Consider the following 19057-nt stretch of genomic DNA (forward strand, 5'->3'; position numbering starts at 1 on the left):
GATTTCCCCCCTAAATGTGTGTTCTTGTCATACTGCCTCTGTTTACAACTAGTTTATGTTCCAGCTGTTTCACATCTGCCTTTATCGTTTGCTGTTTATCGCCTCTGGGTTCCGTGGTTATGGTGAATCAGCTCTTTAGGAGGTCGTCTGGGATCTGGCATGAAATGGCAATATCTGTTTTTTTCTTTTTGCCTCTTAACACTCGTTGCTCTCCCTCTCTGGGTGGCATCCCACTTCTCTTTTTTCATGTAGCAATATTGATTTTCTTTTGTACTTTAATTGAATTGTTTGTGTCCTCCATTCAAGTCCTTCTTTGCCTGTTGCTCCATCATCTTGGCCTACGAGCACTGGAGGGGGCAGCAGGGTTCTCTTCACACACTTATGTTCTTCAAAGGATGACCTTTGCCACAACCACTTTATAAAAGATGTTTTCAATGCATGCGTGCTTCAGCTTAACCGGGATTTATGTTTCCTTTCTAGTTTTAATTTTTTTTTTAAACGCCTTATTCCATCGAAAACATTCAGATTTGTGTTTACTTTGAAGACAGATTCTTGGCTTCTTAATTCCCTGCTAATTTCTAACGAACAATACACTGGTGTGGTTTATAAACATCTAGATGGTTTGAAATAAACTTTTGGTTACTGATTTTATCCCTGGAGCATTTCAGTAACAATTAGAGGATTTTGCCTTTTCAACAGGTCATCTGTCATTACCTATAGTGCCATCAGCTTCCTCTCTTTTAATTCTGGGGCCAGTGCTCGAAACCTCTTGGTGGCATGAAAACTCTACTACGAAATCAGCACCAAACAAATTGCCACAGTATGCTCAAATTAACGAGCATGCAAATTACCGCTGTGTTAAAATTGTGGCAGACTAGTCATCTGCGCTGATTGGCTCAGGCACTTACAGAACAGTCGACATTAACAAAAAAACCCCACAAGCATGCATCAGTCCTTGACCCCCTCTAAAACATGCAGTATTCCCACCTCACCCCCCCCTACTATCCTCTTCCTGACCTGTCCCCCCTTCTCTCTAAAAAAAAGTGCCCTGGCGGTCAAGTGGCTCTCCTGGCACTGCTTCTACCTCATGTGAGTTATGGCAGTGGAGGGTGGGCTTCTGCTAGACCACTAGGGCTTTTGTTTGTTATTAGAGGGAGGGAAGGGGGCCACAGAAGCTACTTGACCACCAGGACTTTTTTTTTTTTAGACTGGGGGAAGGGAAGGGAGGAGGAGAGCTGGGGGGGCCATTCAACCACCAGGTCATCTTTTTATGTCTGGGCACAGGGAAGAACTGAGGGAGACACTTGGTCATCAGGGCATGCATTGAAAACATCTTTTATAAAGTGGTTGTGGCAAAGGTCATCTTTTGAAGAACATAAGTGTGTGAAGAGAACCCTGCTGCCCCCTCCAGTGCTCTTAGGCCAAGATGATGGAGCAACAGGCAAAGAAAGACTTGAATGGAGGACACAAACAATTCAATTAAAGTACAAAAGAAAATCAATATTGTTACAAGAAGAAAGAGAAGTGGGATGCCACCCAGAGAGGGAGAGCAACGAGTGTTAAGAGGCAAAAAGAAGAAACAGATATTGCCATCTCATGCCAGATCCCAGACGACCTCCTAAAGAGCTGATTCACCATAACCATGGAACCCAGAGGCGATAAACAGCAAACGATAAAGGCAGATGTGAAACAGCTGGAACATAAACTAGTTGTAAACAGAGGCAGTATGACAAGAACACACATTTAGGGGGATAATCTGTGATCAGCATTCAGCACTGAATGGTATTCTATAATGGTTCGTCTGTGATCGGCACCATTTATAAAAACAGATTTACTTGAGATCTGCCGGGTCAGATTGGGAGGGGGCTATTAGACCAGCAGGGTATTTCTTTTTAAATACTTGAAGGGGGATTGGGTTTGTGAAATGGAGATGGAAGAATAATCCAAATCATCGTTACCAGATGCTAGGATCCACCATGGGAGTCGGCACTCAAGAAAAAGATCTGGGTGTCATCATGGACAATACACTGAAACCTTCTGCCCAATGTGCAATGGTGGCCAAGAAAGCAAACAAGAAGCTAGGAATTATTAAAAAAGGGATGGTTAGCAAGACTAAGAATGTTATAATGCCTTGTATTACTCAATAGTGCGACCTCATCTTGAGTATTACGTTCAGGTCCTTAAGCTCTCAGTGCTCAAAGATATCTGTTGTCCATCGCCAACGAAGGCAAGCCCATAAGTTGCGCTTCCGCTACGTCAGGGCATAGGACACTTAAGCAATTCAAATTGGCAGCCAACTTTCTGCACACAAATGGCTTAACCTTTGTTGGCGGTGACTTTATGAACCCAATGAAAAGCTAAGTACTAACGTACTGTTTGCATTTGCACTTATGAGCATTTAAGAAGTAAAAACTTGCATTCATGAGCACTTATGAGCATTTAAGTAGTTTAGGGAAGAGTTTAGGGAGTTGGAGGGTTTTTTACCGATGTGGATTATCCCTTTCAAATTTGCTGGCAAAGTTTATGACTGGCGGCAAGCCGGGGATCTGAGGTTTTCCTATTTACACGAATGCATTCTGGGCCTTTTGAATATGTCTGTCCGGGATTTGAACATTGAAGGGTTGATGTTTTCACCCACACTATAAATTGTGTAAAGCAGTTCATACAAGAACAATATAAGAATAGGTTTGAGGGAGTAGCGTATAGATTGAATTAAGTGACTTGCCCAGGGTCACAAGGAGCAGCGTGGGTTTGAACCCACTACCTAAGGGTGCTGAGGCTGTAGCTTTTAACCACTTCTAATTTATTAATTGAGTAAATTCCTTCAAAAAGGCAGTAAATACAGTAGATCCTAATAAATCCTACCAGGACCTGCACACACTGTTTAAGCCTAAGGCCGTGTTGACGATGTGAACAATAGGTCTTCCAAGCATTAGTCTGCTCTCATCTTTATTTATATCAGGGTGATCCGCAGGGAAATGGCATTTCTTGGTTAACACCCTGTTGGAGCAGCCAAGGGCCTGATGAAATAACAGGAAATGCCCTATGCACAGAGATCATTACTCTTATAAATCAGCAGAAGGTGAAAGAGAGAGAGAGATGTATTTAAGCAATCAAGATGGTGGATTCCCCTGCAAATATTAATATCTTGCTCCTTGAAGCTCAAAATTGTTTTTAAAGTCTTTAAGTAGGTTGTATGTCACTGACAAATGACTAATTATGATTAGTTACCATATATATGTGTTGTGAGAAAGCACAGTAAGTCCTTGTGCTGTAGACCAGGGATGGGGAACCCTTTTGAGGTGGAGGACTGCAGCCCTTGGGGGAGAGGTCAGATTACTGAAAATTAAGATTGAGGGGGTCCTCTTCGGAGCCAGCTGACTGGGCACGGGAGACCCAACATACACTATCCTGGTGCAACAGCGAAGGGTGGAGGCAGTGGCATAGCGAGGGTGAGAGGTAGCGCCCTTCCCCTGACCTCTTCTCCATCCCTCACCCCCCATCCCCTCCTTCCTGCTGTGCGCACACCCCTTCCCTTCCTCCATACCTCTTTTAACATTCCTGGCGCGAGCAGCAACCTCAACCTGCAGCGTGGGCTCTTCCTGTGACATCACTTCTTAGGTGCGGGTCCAAAACGTGACACCCGAGGAAGAGCCGACACTGGCGCGAGCAGCAGGTTGGGGATGCCGCTCGTTCTGGTAACATTAAAAAGGCATGGAGGAAGGAAAGGAGCGTGCAGTAATGGGAGCACCCCCGCCAAGATGGTGCCCGGGGTGGACCGCCCCCCCTTTAGTATGCCACTTGGTGGAGGGGAGTGTATGTAAGAATATAAGAGCATAACCCAATTGATCCCAGCATCCCTTGTTCAACAGTGGCCATTCTGGATCATTTGGAGTTACCCAGAAGATACCAGTGGAGAAATCCATTTCATTTTGCTCGCCTCTAGACGAAAGAGATGGTGAGACCTCATTTAGAATATTATGTCCAATTCTGGAGCCGCACCTCCAAAAAGATATAAAAAGGATGGAGTCGGTCCAGAGGAAGGCTACTAAAATGGTACGTGGTCTTCATCATAAGGCGTATGGGGACAGATGTAAAGATCTCAATCTGTATACTTTGGAGGAAAGGCGGGAGAGGGGAGATATGATAGAAATGTTTAAATATCTACCTAATGTAAATGCGCATGAGTCGAGTCTCTTTCATTTGAAAGGAAATTCTGAAAAGAGAGGGCATAGGATGAGGTTAAGAGGTGATAGGCTCCGGAGGAAATACGTATTTACAGAAAGGGTGGTAGATGCATGGAACAATCTCCTGGAAGAGGTGATGGAGACAGAGACTGTCTGGGTCTTGGATAGGCACGTGGGATCTCTCGGAGAAAGAGATAATAGTTACTGCGGATGGGCAGACTAGATGGGCCATTTGGTCTTTATCTGCCATCATGTTTCTATGTTTTAGTGTCTCTCAAACTGTGTGTCATGGCACAGTGGTGTGCCCTAAGAGATTTGAGGTGTGCCTCGAGAGATTCCAGAATTGTACTTTATTTTTTAAAATTCCCTTCATAAGTATACACTAGAATAGATGACGTGTAAGTCACATACACAAGAGTCTGTTAATGTTATGAGCATCTGTGCGCATATGGATACAACCACCCAGACAAGCATCATTCTTCGACATGATTGGTCCTTGGAAACTAATGGCAAGTCATTTTATTTTTTTATGCAGTCGTTATTCTAACTTGAGCAACAACGCAATCAAGGTTTTGTTACCATTTGAATCTTCTTATCTTTACAAACTTGGATTTTCAGCTCTGATAGAAATTAAATCGAAAAGAGAGCGACTGCAGATGGTGGATGACGAAATGCGTGTTTGCTTAGCGACTATCGAGCCGCGTTTTAATTTATACACAAAAACAAGCCCATCCATCGCATTGATTAGCTATTTTATTCTATCTACTTTAGTTTCACCATTGTTACAATTGCCAATACATAGTTTAAAGAACTTTAAATAAATAACTCTCAAATTTAATTTTTTGTTGGTTTTGCAATTTTATCACTTCAATTAGAATTTGCTCTGTTTAGTGTGCCGGAACTAAAAAAAAGTTTGAGACACTGGCCTAAATGAACAGGCTCTGGGAGGAGCTGTTGTTTGTGCCTTTTGCCTAGATGGCTGCGGCCAAAATGTCTGAGTTATAACTGGGGAGACTGAGAAAGGGAAGTAGCCTGCAGCTATAAATGAGGTTTTTGCATCTCTGCTCTCTGCTCCCTTGACTGCATGAGAATGGAGCTGAAGGAAACAGATTAGGCATATGTGTATAAACACAAAAGTTGCCTAGGTGACACAATTGTAGACCATTTGCTTTTAACTTTTTTTTTTTTTTTGGCCCTTGGTCTGAATAGTCATGGGAATTTGACAAGACATGGTTGGGGGTTACCTATTTGTAAACATAACCGAGAAAAAGAATTGATACAATATGGGGATCATAATTAAAAAAAAAAAACAACCCCAACATTTAAAAAGTGGCCTAAATGGGTACTTGGACGATCAAAAAGCCTGATCGTCCAAGTGCCTATAACCAAAGCTGGTTGTAGACGTATCTAAAACCAGCTTAGGCCTTTCCCCTGCCTCTAAACGCATAGAGCGAAAAGGGGCGTTTTTAGAGGAGGGGAAAGGGAGGGAGGTGGGCCGACCTAGACCTAGGCGTACAGCAGGTATAACCAAAAGTGTTAACAGGTTGCCTAGTCGGTACTTATACGGTTTGACTTAGACCAAGTCAAAACAGGTATAAGTGCCGAAAAAGGGTCCGCTGAGCTGATGGCGGCTGCCACTATCAGCTCAGCAACATGGCAATCTACCCATCACCCACTGCAACCATTGTGGCCGGAGAGATGGCTCATCTCCCCTGCCGCGATGGTGTTCGCCCCCCCCCCCCGAACCGCGGCACTTCGGGGTGAGGATCGCTGGCAGGGGAAATGCCCTGCCACAATGCTCGCCCCGAAGTGCTGTGGTTCGGCGATCACCATCGCGGCAGGAGAGATGGCTCATCTTTCCTGCCACGATAGCGATCCCAAGTGCTAGGTTTGGCGGTACTTGGTGGTATCGCTATCGTGGCAGGAGAGATGAGCCATCTCTCCTGCCGCGATAGTTGCTGGGAGAGGGGTGGGATTTTGTAACCGGTGTTGTTTTTGACAGACACCGGTTACAGAATCCAGCTTTTAGGCGAAGGACTGGCTCCTACTTTGCCTAAAAGGCCTGGCTTTGGGCGTTTGGGACTTAGGCTTTTTTAGGTTGATTATATGGTGTAAGTTTAGAAGTAGTGGTGGTCTGGGCGTTTAAACAGCTGAATGTAGAGGCAGGCCATTATAAAAAAAAACTTCCTTTTGGATGTTTTTTTTAAGAATGGACATTTTCCCTGCTTCTACTTTCAACATTTAGGCCCCTCCAAGTCCCCTCTCCTAATCTAAAGCCTGGAGAATTCTTGGAATTTTGTTATATCTTTTCTATTTTAATAATTGTTTATTCAGGTACTTTAGCTAGATTGTGAGCCTTTGGGGCAGACAGGGAAGTTCTTAGGCCAAGATTCACTAAACTTACCGATCCTCTAAGGATGGTCACAAAACCAGTTTTACTGGTTTTGCAATCGTTCCTGTTCCCCAACCCGATTCACTAAACTGCTGGCTGATGAATCTCCTATCCGATCTGATCCACCCATGCAAAATAGCCCGACTGCCTGGGGTTTTTTTTTGTTTGTTTGTTTGGTTTTTTTTTAAATGGCACCTGAGCCAATCAGGGATTTCCTTAGGGAGGAGCCTAAGGAAGTCCCTGATTGGCCATTGTTTTGGCCCATCGTGTATTTCTCGTATATTTCTCTCTCATTTTGTGCTTCTGGGAAAGAACATGCAGTGGTCTTAGAAAACCCATGATAGCCAAGATTGCTGAGACTTTTGGCATGGCATAATGTTGTGTTGTTTTTAGGGATGGAACATGAGAGATTTTATTCCATGTCAAGAGGCGAGGGTCTGACTGAACTACACAAAGGTCCTAGAACTAGCCTCTTTTGAGACTTTCCCCCTCCTTTACAAAGCCGGGCTAGCGTTTTTAGCGCCAGCCGAAGCGGTGAGAACTCAGACGCTCATAGAATTCCTGTGAGCGTCGGAGTTCTTACCACTGCGGCCGGCGCTGCAAACGCTAGCCCGGCTTTGTAAAGGAGGGCCTTTTTTGCATTTAGATATTTTTTTAAAAATAAATATCATCAAAGTGTTTTCTGTCTTTTCGTACAGGATGCCTCAGTAGCTGAGGAATGTTGAAGAGTTGTATCGCCCCTTTCCTTGACCCCCAGGTGAGAATCAGCAGGGGACATTAGATAAAGCAACTGAACCTTTAATTCCAATAAATTGCCTGACAGAGTTAAAAAAAAGACGTATGTTTATATATGTTGATATTTGTACAAATATTCAAGTTTTTATAATATTCCAGAAAGCATCAGTCTGTTGCTCTATCGCAAAAAAACAATTCTGGGTTTGCACACGCTCACCAACATTCCTGATATAAATTATGGACATTTTCTTGCAACCATACTCTTCTAAAAGTGTTTGAGTCACTTTTCCCCTTTTATTTAAAAAAAAAAAAAAAAGAAAGCCTAGACACTTTATTTCTGTGGACATTTGTCACTCCAAGTAAAACGATAAGAATGTAGACCAGCGTTCCCAAACCTGTCCCGGGGGCTCCCTAGCCAGTCAGGTCTTCAGGATATCCACAATGAATATTCATGAAGAGATTTGCATGCAGTAGAGGCAGTGCATGCAAATTTCTCACGAATATTCATTGTGGATATCCTGAAAACCTTGGCTGGCTGGGTAGCCGCCGGGACAGATTTGGAATCGCTCATCGTAGACGAATAAATAATTTTATAAGTTCTGCATCATCTGGAACTTGTGGAACATCTGCTTTCTGCAGGCTCTCTGATCATCTTCATCAGTAGCGGACGCTGCCGAACTGTTCTCTAGGTTGCATCAAGGCATCTTTCTATTCTCTACTGGTGACAAAAAACAGTGAGTGAGAACCGGTACAACTCAAGATTTATTTATTTTTTTTCCATGTATGAAAAATAGAGAAAGCAGAAAATAGAAGATAAAAAAATGACCAGATAACCCTTTTAAAGTGAACTTTTTCTACTTCCTAAGCATCCTGACTGGTCTGGCCCAGTGGGTTAGAGGGGAATCTCAGAAGCAGTGGAATACCAAAGGGGTGGCAGCAGGAGAAGGTCCATCCTAGCAACAGGCAATAAGGGGGTGTCCAGTGGCTGGAAGCATGGTGCCGCCTTTGCTGCTCAAGTGGCGCAGGGGGCTTGGGCAGAAGACCTCTTCTTCAGGAGGGGTGGACATGGGATACCAGATATTGTTTCAAGTTTATTATAAAATTTGATTAATCGCCTATTCTGAATTCTAAGCGATGTACAAATTGATAAAAGTTACAAAGTTAAGGAAGACAAACATAACTGACAAGTGCTAAATCTACTAAAACATATTAATGTCAACTTGCACATACAATCAAAAACACAGGGAAAACTAGGAATGAAATACAATCTGGTTATAAAGAAAAACAATTAGGGTTAATGAAAACTATCAGAAAAATCAAAAATGGATTAAGAACCATAAGCAATTCATTTAATCATTGAATGCATCTTTAAAAAGAAGACTCTTGAGTTTGCTCTTAAATTTTTCGAAATTCTTTTCATCTCAGATAAATTGGAAGGGCAGTCCAGGATTGGGGAGCCGTGACTGAAAAAATAGACTGCCGCCGCGTGTTAATAATTTTAAGAGAGGGGATGACCTCAATAATCTAGATGAAGTATAAGGGATTAAAACTTTATAAATAAAAGCAGGGGTTTTAAATGTCAAAGACTTAAAAGTGATAGTGTGTAGTGGATATAGCCCGACAATTGTATACCAGCAACAGTGAGCCTATTATGAGGAGAGACTGGAAGCCCTGAATATGTATACACTAGAGGAAAGGAGAGACAGGGGAGATATGATTCAGACGTTCAAATACTTAAAGGGTATTAACGTAGAACAAAATCTTTTCCAGAGAAAGGAAAATGGTAAAACCAGAGGACATAATTTGAGGTTGAGGGGTGGTAGATTCAGGGGCAATGTTAGGAAATTCTACTTTACGGAGAGGGTGGTGGATGCCTGGAATGCGCTCCCGAGAGAGGTGGTGGAGAGTAAAACTGTGACTGGGTTCAAAGAAGCGTGGGATGAACACAGAGGATTTAGAATCAGAAAATAAGATTAAATATTGAACTAAGGCCAGTACTGGGCAGACTTGCACGTTCTGTGTCTGTGTATGGCCGTTTGGTGGAGGATGGGCTGGGGAGGGCTTCAATGGCTGGGAGGGTGTAGATGGGCTGGAGTAAGTCTTAACAGAGATTTCGGCAGTTGGAACCCAAGCACAGTACCGGGTAAAGCTTTGGATTCTCGCCCAGAAATAGCTAAGAAGAAAAAAAAAAAAAAAATTTAAATTGAATCAGGTTGGGCAGACTGGATGGACCATTCAGGTCTTTATCTGCCGTCATCTACTATGTTACTATGTTATTATTTAAATCCAGGATGCAGTGTTTTAAAAACACACATATGTCAAGTTTATCAAGTTTCAAGTTTATTTAAAAATTTAATATACCACCAAATCAGGCATCTAGATGTGGTACATTAATCACTAAAACCAATTAAGTTAATAAAGTAAACATAATTGGGGAATAATTAACCAGACGGACAAATTTGAACAAAAGGAAAAGAGGAGTCGAACTACAAAATTATAAAGGAAAGAAACACTGAGGGAAAGGACAAGAGGTGGGGGTAAGTCCAAGAGAAAGGGTGTCGAATTGTCCTTATAAGGACAATTGCTGTTCAACAGCGTCTTGAAAAGACTAGTTATTACTCGAAAGCATCTTTAAACAGAAAGGTTTTTAATTTGGATTTGAACTGATTTAAATTTGTTTCCTCTCAATGCCAGATGGATAGGTGACAGCGCTTCGTATCCATATAAGGCAACCTCGTAGAATAGCGCTTAGCAAGATGGCCACGCAAATCCAATTGGTTGCCATGTAGCACCAATAATCAATTGCTAGTGCCCAATTCTTGGCGCCAATTGGCTGGTTTTGTCAATTTAGTTGCGTGCATATCTGAGAATAATGCACAATTCTGAACATGTAAATTTGCACAGTATTTGTAGAACCTGGGGGCTAATATTTTAAAAACACCATAGCTGACTTAGCTGCTGTGAGGGAGGGCCAGCATCAGAAGTGGGAAGTGCTACATTACCGTCCTTCCCTTTCTCCTCTGATGCCACTGCTTGATACTAATGCTGGCCTATGAAGCCGCATCCTGCTAAGACGGGCAGTAGCATCAGAGGAGGGAACTAGCCGAGGAGCGGGGTAGGGCGGGGCACCATCATTTCATCAGCCGGCCCTGGGCTGGATGGGTAGGTGAGTTGGCCAGAAGCTAGCCGGGTCATCAAAATCCCAGTGTGGGATTCAGACTCGGACCATGGGTGCAGTACTGTTTGCTTAAGAGCAGAATTTCAACCGACGTTATCAACTGAACATCCCCTTCACAGACCGTGTGAGGAAAAGAAATGTTGCACCAATCTCAAGTCAAAGTAATCTTAAAACTGTTGCTCTTGGAACGAAAGGACTATATTATCCTTGGAAATCTCTGGTGGGAATTCCCATCTCTATAGCACTACGATTTTCCCAGAAGCTAAACAGCACTAGTAAATCTTTCTCTGAAAATTCCATTAGGGCAGTTCTCCGAATGCTTCCGGAAGCAGTCATAAATTGTTATGTGGCACAGACGCAGCCCACAGTGCCGGTCACACAATGTCAAAGCCCCTAATGTGGAAAATATAACAATCACATGTTTGTTGAACCAATATTGGACGGCCATAACAAATAGCCCACTTTAGGAATATGACTTGAGCTCCTTTTACACCGGGTTAATGTAAAAGGTGTTGCTCCATATAAATTCAACCATAATGCAAATTTCACATTTTCCACAAAAAAACCATTTGAGATTGCATTGTTGCAAAAAGTTAAGCTGTTCCCATAAGGAGAATGACTAGTTACTCCACACTTTTTAACAAAGGTGAAAGGGGGGACGAAAATCAGAGGAGGGCTGAGGCAAAAAGTTACAGTCTGTTCGGGTTATTCCCCTCCAAACCTTTTTTTTAAATTCTCCCTTATACCGCCATTCCTTCTACACTTTGCTCTTTGGTAACAAACAGAACGCCATTGGGCAAAATATTATCACTGGGAAAAATTAAGTCAGGCTGTGGAGCTGAAGCAAGTGAAACACAATACAAACTTAAGTATTTTTTGGCTAAGGAGCTATTTCATTGTTAGGAAATTTCCTTCAATATGTTTTCAAAGGCCGCTGCCATTAACGATTTAGAAAGATTGCCAACTCTGATTCCAGGGAGGAAACCACCTCCCACTTCCCTTCTGAGTCATTTCAATCAATTTGTCCCTAATTCTTTTTCTCTTCTGAGCCGATTTTACGCAAAATCAGGTTCCTGTGTCTTAGCTTTCTCGGGAGACAGCTTTCCTGCCTATTTAGCTTAAAAGAACGCAGCACTCCCTGTGTCTGGTACAGTGATTTTAAAGCACTTCTGGCAGGCAGTATGAATTAAAACGATTATCGATATGATAATTCAAGGAGCTGTACTGTGACTTCCTAACCATTTCAGAACCCCCATGTCGGTGAACTTAAATATGAAATCGCTTTGGTACTCTCACTGACTAGTCTATACAGCATATGACATCACAAATGACATCATGCAAGCTCCATAAACCAATCAGATGCCATTCTCTGGTTAGTTTGGATTCGGTTCTGAGCTTGGCTGCTGCCAGGCTTGAGGAAAACTTCAGAAGGGGATGGCTGAAGGGGTTTAGAGAACGATATCAAATGAAAAAGTGTTTAATTTTCAAAGCTAGGAAGGACATGTCATTACGCTCACCCATCAATGGAAAAGAAAAGTAGTGAGGATATCAAAATGCAAATTTCTATGCCAATTGTCTTGTTTTTTTGGAAAACCAATCTCCCAAGTAATTCTACTCAGTGGCGTAGCGAGGGTAAGTGGCGTCCAGGGTGGTGGCGCCCCTCCCCCACCCTCTTCTTAAGCCCCCCAACCTCCACATGCTCCTTCCCTCCCCCGTACCTCTTTTTAAAAATTTGAAACAATTTTTTATATTGATAAACAAGAAAACATACAACTGGCAATATGCAGCACCAACAATAAGAACCATACAAAAAACCATAACCCCCAATAATCCCCCCTCACTAAGAACCCGTCTCTGACTCCCCATGTCCTCTCATACCCATCCCTATGCATGAGAACATCCAACAGAAAATCCAAATCTTGTTTGTCTTGCCTGTTTAGATTGTAAGCTCTTTCAATCAGGGACTGTTTTCTTCTTTGTGACTCTGTGCAGGGCTGTGTGTGTCTGGTAGTGCTATAGAAATAATTCATAGTAGTAGTGTGAAGAGTTTCAGTCTTTGGGAAGCAGAGTTGAGCTTGTGATGTCATAATGCCTCATTCCACCATTAAGAGCCAACCTCATCAGTGATGTCACAATGGCTTGATTGTCCTGTACTCCCCTCTGCCCTCCAACCCAGCCAGCAGATTAACTGTTCCTCTTAACTGTATCCATGACATCCTGTTTGTCTTGTCTGTTTAGATTTTAAGCTCTTTGGCTGTTTGTCTTGTCTGTTTAGATTTTAAGCTCTTTGGAGCAGGGACTGTCTTCTTTGTGACTGTACAGCACTGCGTACGTCTGGTAGCGCTATAGAAATAATTCATAGTATTAGTGTGAAGAGTTTCAGTCTTTGAGAAGCAGAGTTGAGCTTGTGATGTCATAATGCCTCATTCCACCATTAAGAGCCAACCTCATCAGTGATGTCACAATGGCTTGATTGTTCTGTTCTTCCCTCTGCTCTCCAACTCTGCCAGCAGATTAGCTGTTCCCCTTGACTGTATCCATGACATCCTGTTTGTCTCTCTTGGCTGTTTAGATTGTAAGCTTTTTCGAACAGGGACTGTTTTCTTACTCTTTGTGACTCTGTATAGCGCTGCGTTCGTCTGGTAGTGCTATAGAAATAATTACTAGTAGGAGAAGTAGCAGATGCCACGAGAGGCTGGTTCCCCTGTACCTCTTTAACATTTGCGGCGTGAACAGCGACCCCATATTGCTGCTCGCACCTGTGTCGGCTCTTCCTCTGATGTCACTTCCTAAGCGCGGATTCAGGAAATGATGTCAAGAGGAAAAGCTGATGCTGGCACAAACAGCAGGTCGGGGGTCGCTGCTCATGCCATGAACGTTAAAGAGGTACGGGGGAAAGGAAGCAGCAGCACACACATGGTAGTGGGAGAGCGGAGAGGAGGGTGGGTGCTGGCGCCACCACCAAGACGGCACCCAGGGTGTACCCCTCCCCCCACCCCTCTTATTATGCCACTGATACTAATTTATTTATTGGGATTTATTAACTGCCTTTTTCATGAAGAGATTCACCCAAAGCAGTTTACAAGATACTGGCAAGACCTCATTTAGAATATTGTGTCCAATTCAAAAAGATATAAAAAGGATGGAGTCAATCCAGAGGAAGGCTATTAAAATGGTGTATGGTCTTCATCATAAGGTGTATGGGGACAGACTTAAAGATCTCAACCTGTATACTTTGGAGGAAAGGCGGGAGAGAGGAGAAATAGCCCAGAAATAGCTAAGAAGGAAAAATTTAAATGTAATCAAGTTGGGCAGATTGGATGGACCATTTGGGTCTTTATCTGCCGTCATCTACCTTGTTACTATGTTTATTTTTTAAAACCGAATAACATTCATTTTTTGAACACAGCAGCCCAAGGTAAAGAGGAAATGCTGTGTATAGAAAATCACAGTAATTTTACTCTAAACAACGACAGAACATGACACCGTTGAAATATGACTGTTTATTGTACTACACTGATGTTAGAGGGACTGCCTTATAAACAATCGGGAGTCATGTTATGTGAGGGCGGTGGTTAAGGAAAGTGCGTGACAAACCATGCTGGGAATTTCTCTAGGGGCCATTATTGTCTTCAGTACTGTGAATGAAGGATGGTATTTCGAAGAAAGCAGAGTTACCATTAACTCTACATCATGTTCCCTCCCCCCCCCCTCAGTTATTTATGAAGTTTGGTCAAAAGCATATGCCAAAACTCTTGATTGTACACAGCAAGATAAAATAAACTTAAGTGACCAACAAAAAGTCAGTAGTCAGAGAACTTAAAGCAGGGGTGGGCAATCTGTATATACAGAGAGCCGCATAAAGTTAGTGCTCCCCCTAGAAGGTCACATGAAGGTCAGTGCTCCCCCTAGAGGGCTGCATGAAGGTCAATGCTCCCCCTAGAGGGCAGCATGAAGGTCAGTGCTCCCCCTAGAGGGCTGCATGAAGATCAGTGCTCCCCCTAGAAGGTCACATGAAGGTCAGTGCTCTCCCTAGAGGGCCGCAGGAAGGTCAATGCTCCCCCTAGAAGGTTGCATGAAGGTCTGTGCTCCCCCTAGAGGACTTTATTCTCTGGTCATTCAGCATTCTGTTTCATGGCCCCAGCTCTTTGGAATGCTCTACCCAATGTCATCAGAGCTAAACAATCTTTTCCCCATTTCAAGACTATTAAAAACACACTTTTTCTCCCAACTAAATAAAGCTGGTTGAGGGCAGGAATGGGTCCCCTGGAGAGACAAATTAAGATATTAATTCTATTTGTTTGTAGTGACTGGTTTTGTTTTTTTTAAAGATTGAATGGTGTTATCTCTGGAACTTTTCTTTTGATATTGGCAAAACTTTCCTTTCTGTGGTTTGTTTTTAGTAATTATGTTCAGCACTTAGGTCCTTAATTGGTATATCAAAATATATCAAATAAATAATAATAACATTAATACAATCAAACCACATTGAGCAAAAAGTAAAAAAAAAAAAAAAAGCATGACTCTACAGTAGCTTCTGTCTGCTGCCTGCTCAACCAATCAAATTCAGAGTAGTGCCGTCAGGGCCTTCAGGGGACTCAGTGAATCCCCTGAAGGCACTGATGACACTGCTCTGGGTCCAGACCCCTCTTAAATGCATTTCTTTGGTAAATCACTTACTCACCGCATCGTTGTTTTCACCATTATCTGCAAAACACGAAAGCACAAAATTATTCAACACCCCCCAATTCTTAGCTGACCAAGAAATATACAGTATATGGATAAAAATTGAATTCTGCTCTATTTCTGTCTTTTGTGGTTTGTGATGTAGCAAGAGGGTCCAGCCGACACTCAACGCTATTAACCGGCCAGAAATGACACTGGCTAAATGCATATATTCAGCGCGAGATAACTGGTTATCTCCTCTAATTATTCGGAGTTAGCAGCCAAATGCTAACCATCTATATTGGCAATTTTTAGCACTGACCAGTCAAGTTTAGTAGCCAAATCGAGCCGCTCTAATAACAGTCCTATCCTTGTTCGCTATAAACTTAGCTGGTCAGTGCTGAATATTGACTTAGTCCGTTAAGCTTATGCCGGCCAACAGAACATAAGAACATAAGAAGTTGCCTCCGCTGAGGCAGACCAGAGGTCCATCTCGCCCAGCGGTCCGCTCCCGCGGCGGCCCATCAGGCCTATTGCCTGAGCAGTGGTCCCTGACTATTTCTATAACCTACCTCTACTCCTATCTGTACCCCTCAATCCCTTTGTCCTCTAGGAACCTATCCAAACCTTCTTTGAAGCCCTGTAACGTGCTCCTGCCTACCACAGCCTCCGGAAGCTCATTCCATGTATCCACCACCCTCTGGGTGAAAAAGAACTTCCTAGCGTTTGTTCTAAACCTGTCCCCTTTCAATTTCTCCGAGTGCCCCCTTGTACTTGTGGTTCCCCATAATCTGAAAAATCTGTCCCTGTCTACTTTTTCTATGCCCTTCAGGATCTTGAAGGTTTCTATCATGTCTCCTCTAAGTCTCCGCTTCTCCAGGGAGAACAGCCCCAACTTTTTTAGTCTGTCAGTATATGAGAGATTTTCCATACCCTTTATCAGCTTAGTTGCTCTTCTCTGGACTCCCTCAAGTACTGCCATGTCCTTCTTGAGGTACGGCAACCAGTACTGGACACAGTATTCCAGATGCGGGCGCACCATTGCACGATACAGTGGCAGGATGACTTCCTTCGTTCTGGTCGTGATACCCTTTTTAATGATACCCAACATTTTGTTTGCTTTCCTTGAGGCTGTGGCACACTGTGCCAACGCCTTCAATGTTGGAAATGGATATTCAGCCCGGGATTGAATAGCTGTAGTCAGTACCAACTGTGCGAGTTAGCCTGCCTGCATCCCGCAGTCTGAATACAGAGCCATTTAAACTTGCTCTCATTATTCTGAAATGCTCCACATGCACAATGCGTGGCGGAGACAAAAAGGGCAAACAGAATGCTAGGAATGATTAAGAAGGGGGATCAAGAACAGATCAGAGAAGGTTATCATGCTGCTGTACCGGGCCATGGTACGCCCTCACCTGGAATACTGTGTCCATCACTGGTCAACGTACATGAAGAAGGACACGGTACTACACGAAAGGGTCCAGAGAAGAGCGACTAAAATGTTTAAGGGGCTGGAGGAGTTGCCGTACAGTGAGAGATTGGAGAAACTGGGCCTCTTCTCCTTTGATAAGAGGAGACTAAGAGGGGACTTGATCGAAATGTTCAAAATACTGAAGGGAATAGACTTAGTAGAGAAAGACAGACTGCTCACCCTCTCAAAGGTAGGGAGAACGAGAGGGCACTCTCTAAAGTTGAAAGGGGATAGATTCCGTAGAAACGTAAGGAAATTCTTCTTCACCCAGAGAGTGGTGGAAAGCTGGAACGCTTTTCCTGAGTCTGTTATAGGGGAAAACACCCTCCAGGGTTTCAAGACAAAGTTGGACAACTTTCTGCTAAACTGGAACGCACGCAGGTGAGGCTGGGCTCATTTAGAGCACTGGTCTTTGACCTGAGGTCCGCCGCGTGAGCGGACTGCTGGGCAGGATGGACCACTGGTCTGACCCAGCAGCGGCATTTCATATGTTCTTATGTTCACTTACTATCTCCAGAATGTGAAGTCTTTATAACCAATGGATAGAGAAAGCTGAATTTTTGCCTTGCCACTGTGCTATCACCCACCTCATCTATAAACACAGAGCTTGCCTCTGTGTTCAGTGAAGCCAATTTCCAGTGTCTGATCCGCTGCTTATCTGCTCAGAACACTTTTCCTGTGTATCACGCAGGAAAACCAGAAGCCACTGGAACAATACTCAGCTAGTAATTTCCCAACTATAAGTGAGGCCTTAGCACAGTACACTATACTGTATGAACTGGTGGGATTCGAGATTAAAGGTTGTTGCTTATCAGGGTTCTGACTCAACACTTGGGTCGGGGCTCCTCCCTGAAAGAAAACACATTCTGGAAGAATTTCTCTGCTTGACCACATTGGATCCTTTGATGGACTAATTCAGAACGGGCGCATTCATTTAGGAAAGTAAATTAAAGCAAGAAAAGAAAGCTGCTTAATATTAGAGAATGACACAGGGCCAAATTTGTCCCCGTCCCCGTGAGTTTTGTCGCTGTCCCTGCACCATTCCCGCAAGGGCCCTCCGATCAAATAATCAAAATTTATTCTCTATACTGTCAATACTAAACTAAACTAAACCTTAAGTTTGTATACCGCATCATCTCCACAGAAGTAGAGCTCGACACGGTTTACAGGAATTACTAAAGAAAGGAACTCCAATGGGAAGAAGAAGGGCTTGGTAAAAAGGAAAGAAAGGGGGGATTTAATAAAGAGGAGAGGGAGGGAGTGGTTACATTTTAGAGAAAAGCCAAGTTTTCAAATGTTTTCTGAAGCGTTGGAGGGAGGTCGCATTCCGAAGCTGTTCCACAGCTCGGTGATCTTGAAGAGGAGGGATGTTCCAAGTTTTCCTGTATGGGATATGCCTTTTAAAGAGGGGAATGATAGTATGAATTTTTGAGTGGATCTAGTGGAGTTAGGATTCGCGGAGAGCCAAGATAGTGGAAACAGGGGAGGAAGGATGCCGTGTAGAGATTTGAAGGTTAGGCAGGCGCATTTGTAGTGAACCCTGAGGAGAACTGGGAGCCAGTGAAGCTTAGATAGAAGCGGGGAGACGTGGTCGAATTTGCTTTTTGCGAAAATTAATTTAGCCGCGGTGTTCTGAATCCGCTGGAGTCTGAGAAGATTTTTCTTTGTTAGGCTTAAGTAGATGGAGTTGCAGTAATCCAGTCTAGATAGAATAATGGATTGAACGAGGACAGCGAAGTGTTGTTGGTGGAAGCAGGATCTGACTTTCCTTAGCATGTGAAGGTTGAAGAAGCATTTTTTTACTAAGGAGTTGAGGTGATCGTTGAAGGACAGTGTAGAGTCAATGATGATTCCCAGAACTTTGCTTGAGTGCTCAAGCTGCAGTTTGGTGCAATACGGGAATTGTTTTACGACACTATTCGCAAATCCATCTTTTCAGTTACCGCCCCCTCTCTGTGGAATGCCCTTCCACTAGACCAGGAGTAGGGAACTCCGGTCCTCGAGAGCCGTATTCCAGTCGGGTTTTCAGGATTTCCCCAATGAATATGCATGAGATCTATTTGCATGCACTGCTTTCAATGCATATTCATTGGGGAAATCCTGAAAACTTGACTGGAATACGGCTCTCGAGGACCGGAGTTCCCTACCCCTGCACTTGACATTCGATTAGAGAACTCACTCGGAAAATTTAAAACCAAACTTAAAACTTTCCTCTTTAAAGATGCTTTTACTCTTTAGCATCAGCCTCTGCCTCTTAATTCCCTGATTCGTGTGTAGCTTTGAAACATCTAATACTTCTTTTGAAGTGATTCCCCTCCTAATGTCTTTACCACTCCCCACTTACCGTCCTTTTTATTAATTTTACTTCAATCTATTTTAAACAACCTCTCCCTCCCATACTTTCCTTTCGTTTCATGTATGTTAATCTG

At 43.3% G+C, this 19057-nt stretch overlaps 1 protein-coding gene across 1 annotated transcript in view; it reads right to left on the minus strand.

Moving 5' to 3' along the window:
• Positions 1-7361: 7361 nt before the first annotated feature.
• LOC117367897 (platelet endothelial cell adhesion molecule-like) overlaps positions 7362-19057 on the minus strand; it is a 130229-nt gene continuing 118533 nt past the window's right edge. Inside the window, exons 15-16 of the mRNA XM_033960975.1 lie at positions 15177-15199; positions 7362-8029 (exon numbers count right to left, since the gene is read on the minus strand). Of these exons, the coding sequence (XP_033816866.1) occupies positions 8000-8029; positions 15177-15199 (53 nt within the window). The 3' untranslated portion in view covers positions 7362-7999. The remainder of the gene's footprint in view (positions 8030-15176; positions 15200-19057) is intronic.

This window comes from Geotrypetes seraphini, chromosome 10 (genome assembly GCF_902459505.1).
Source record: "Geotrypetes seraphini chromosome 10, aGeoSer1.1, whole genome shotgun sequence".
Taxonomy (NCBI): Eukaryota; Metazoa; Chordata; class Amphibia; order Gymnophiona; family Dermophiidae; genus Geotrypetes; species Geotrypetes seraphini.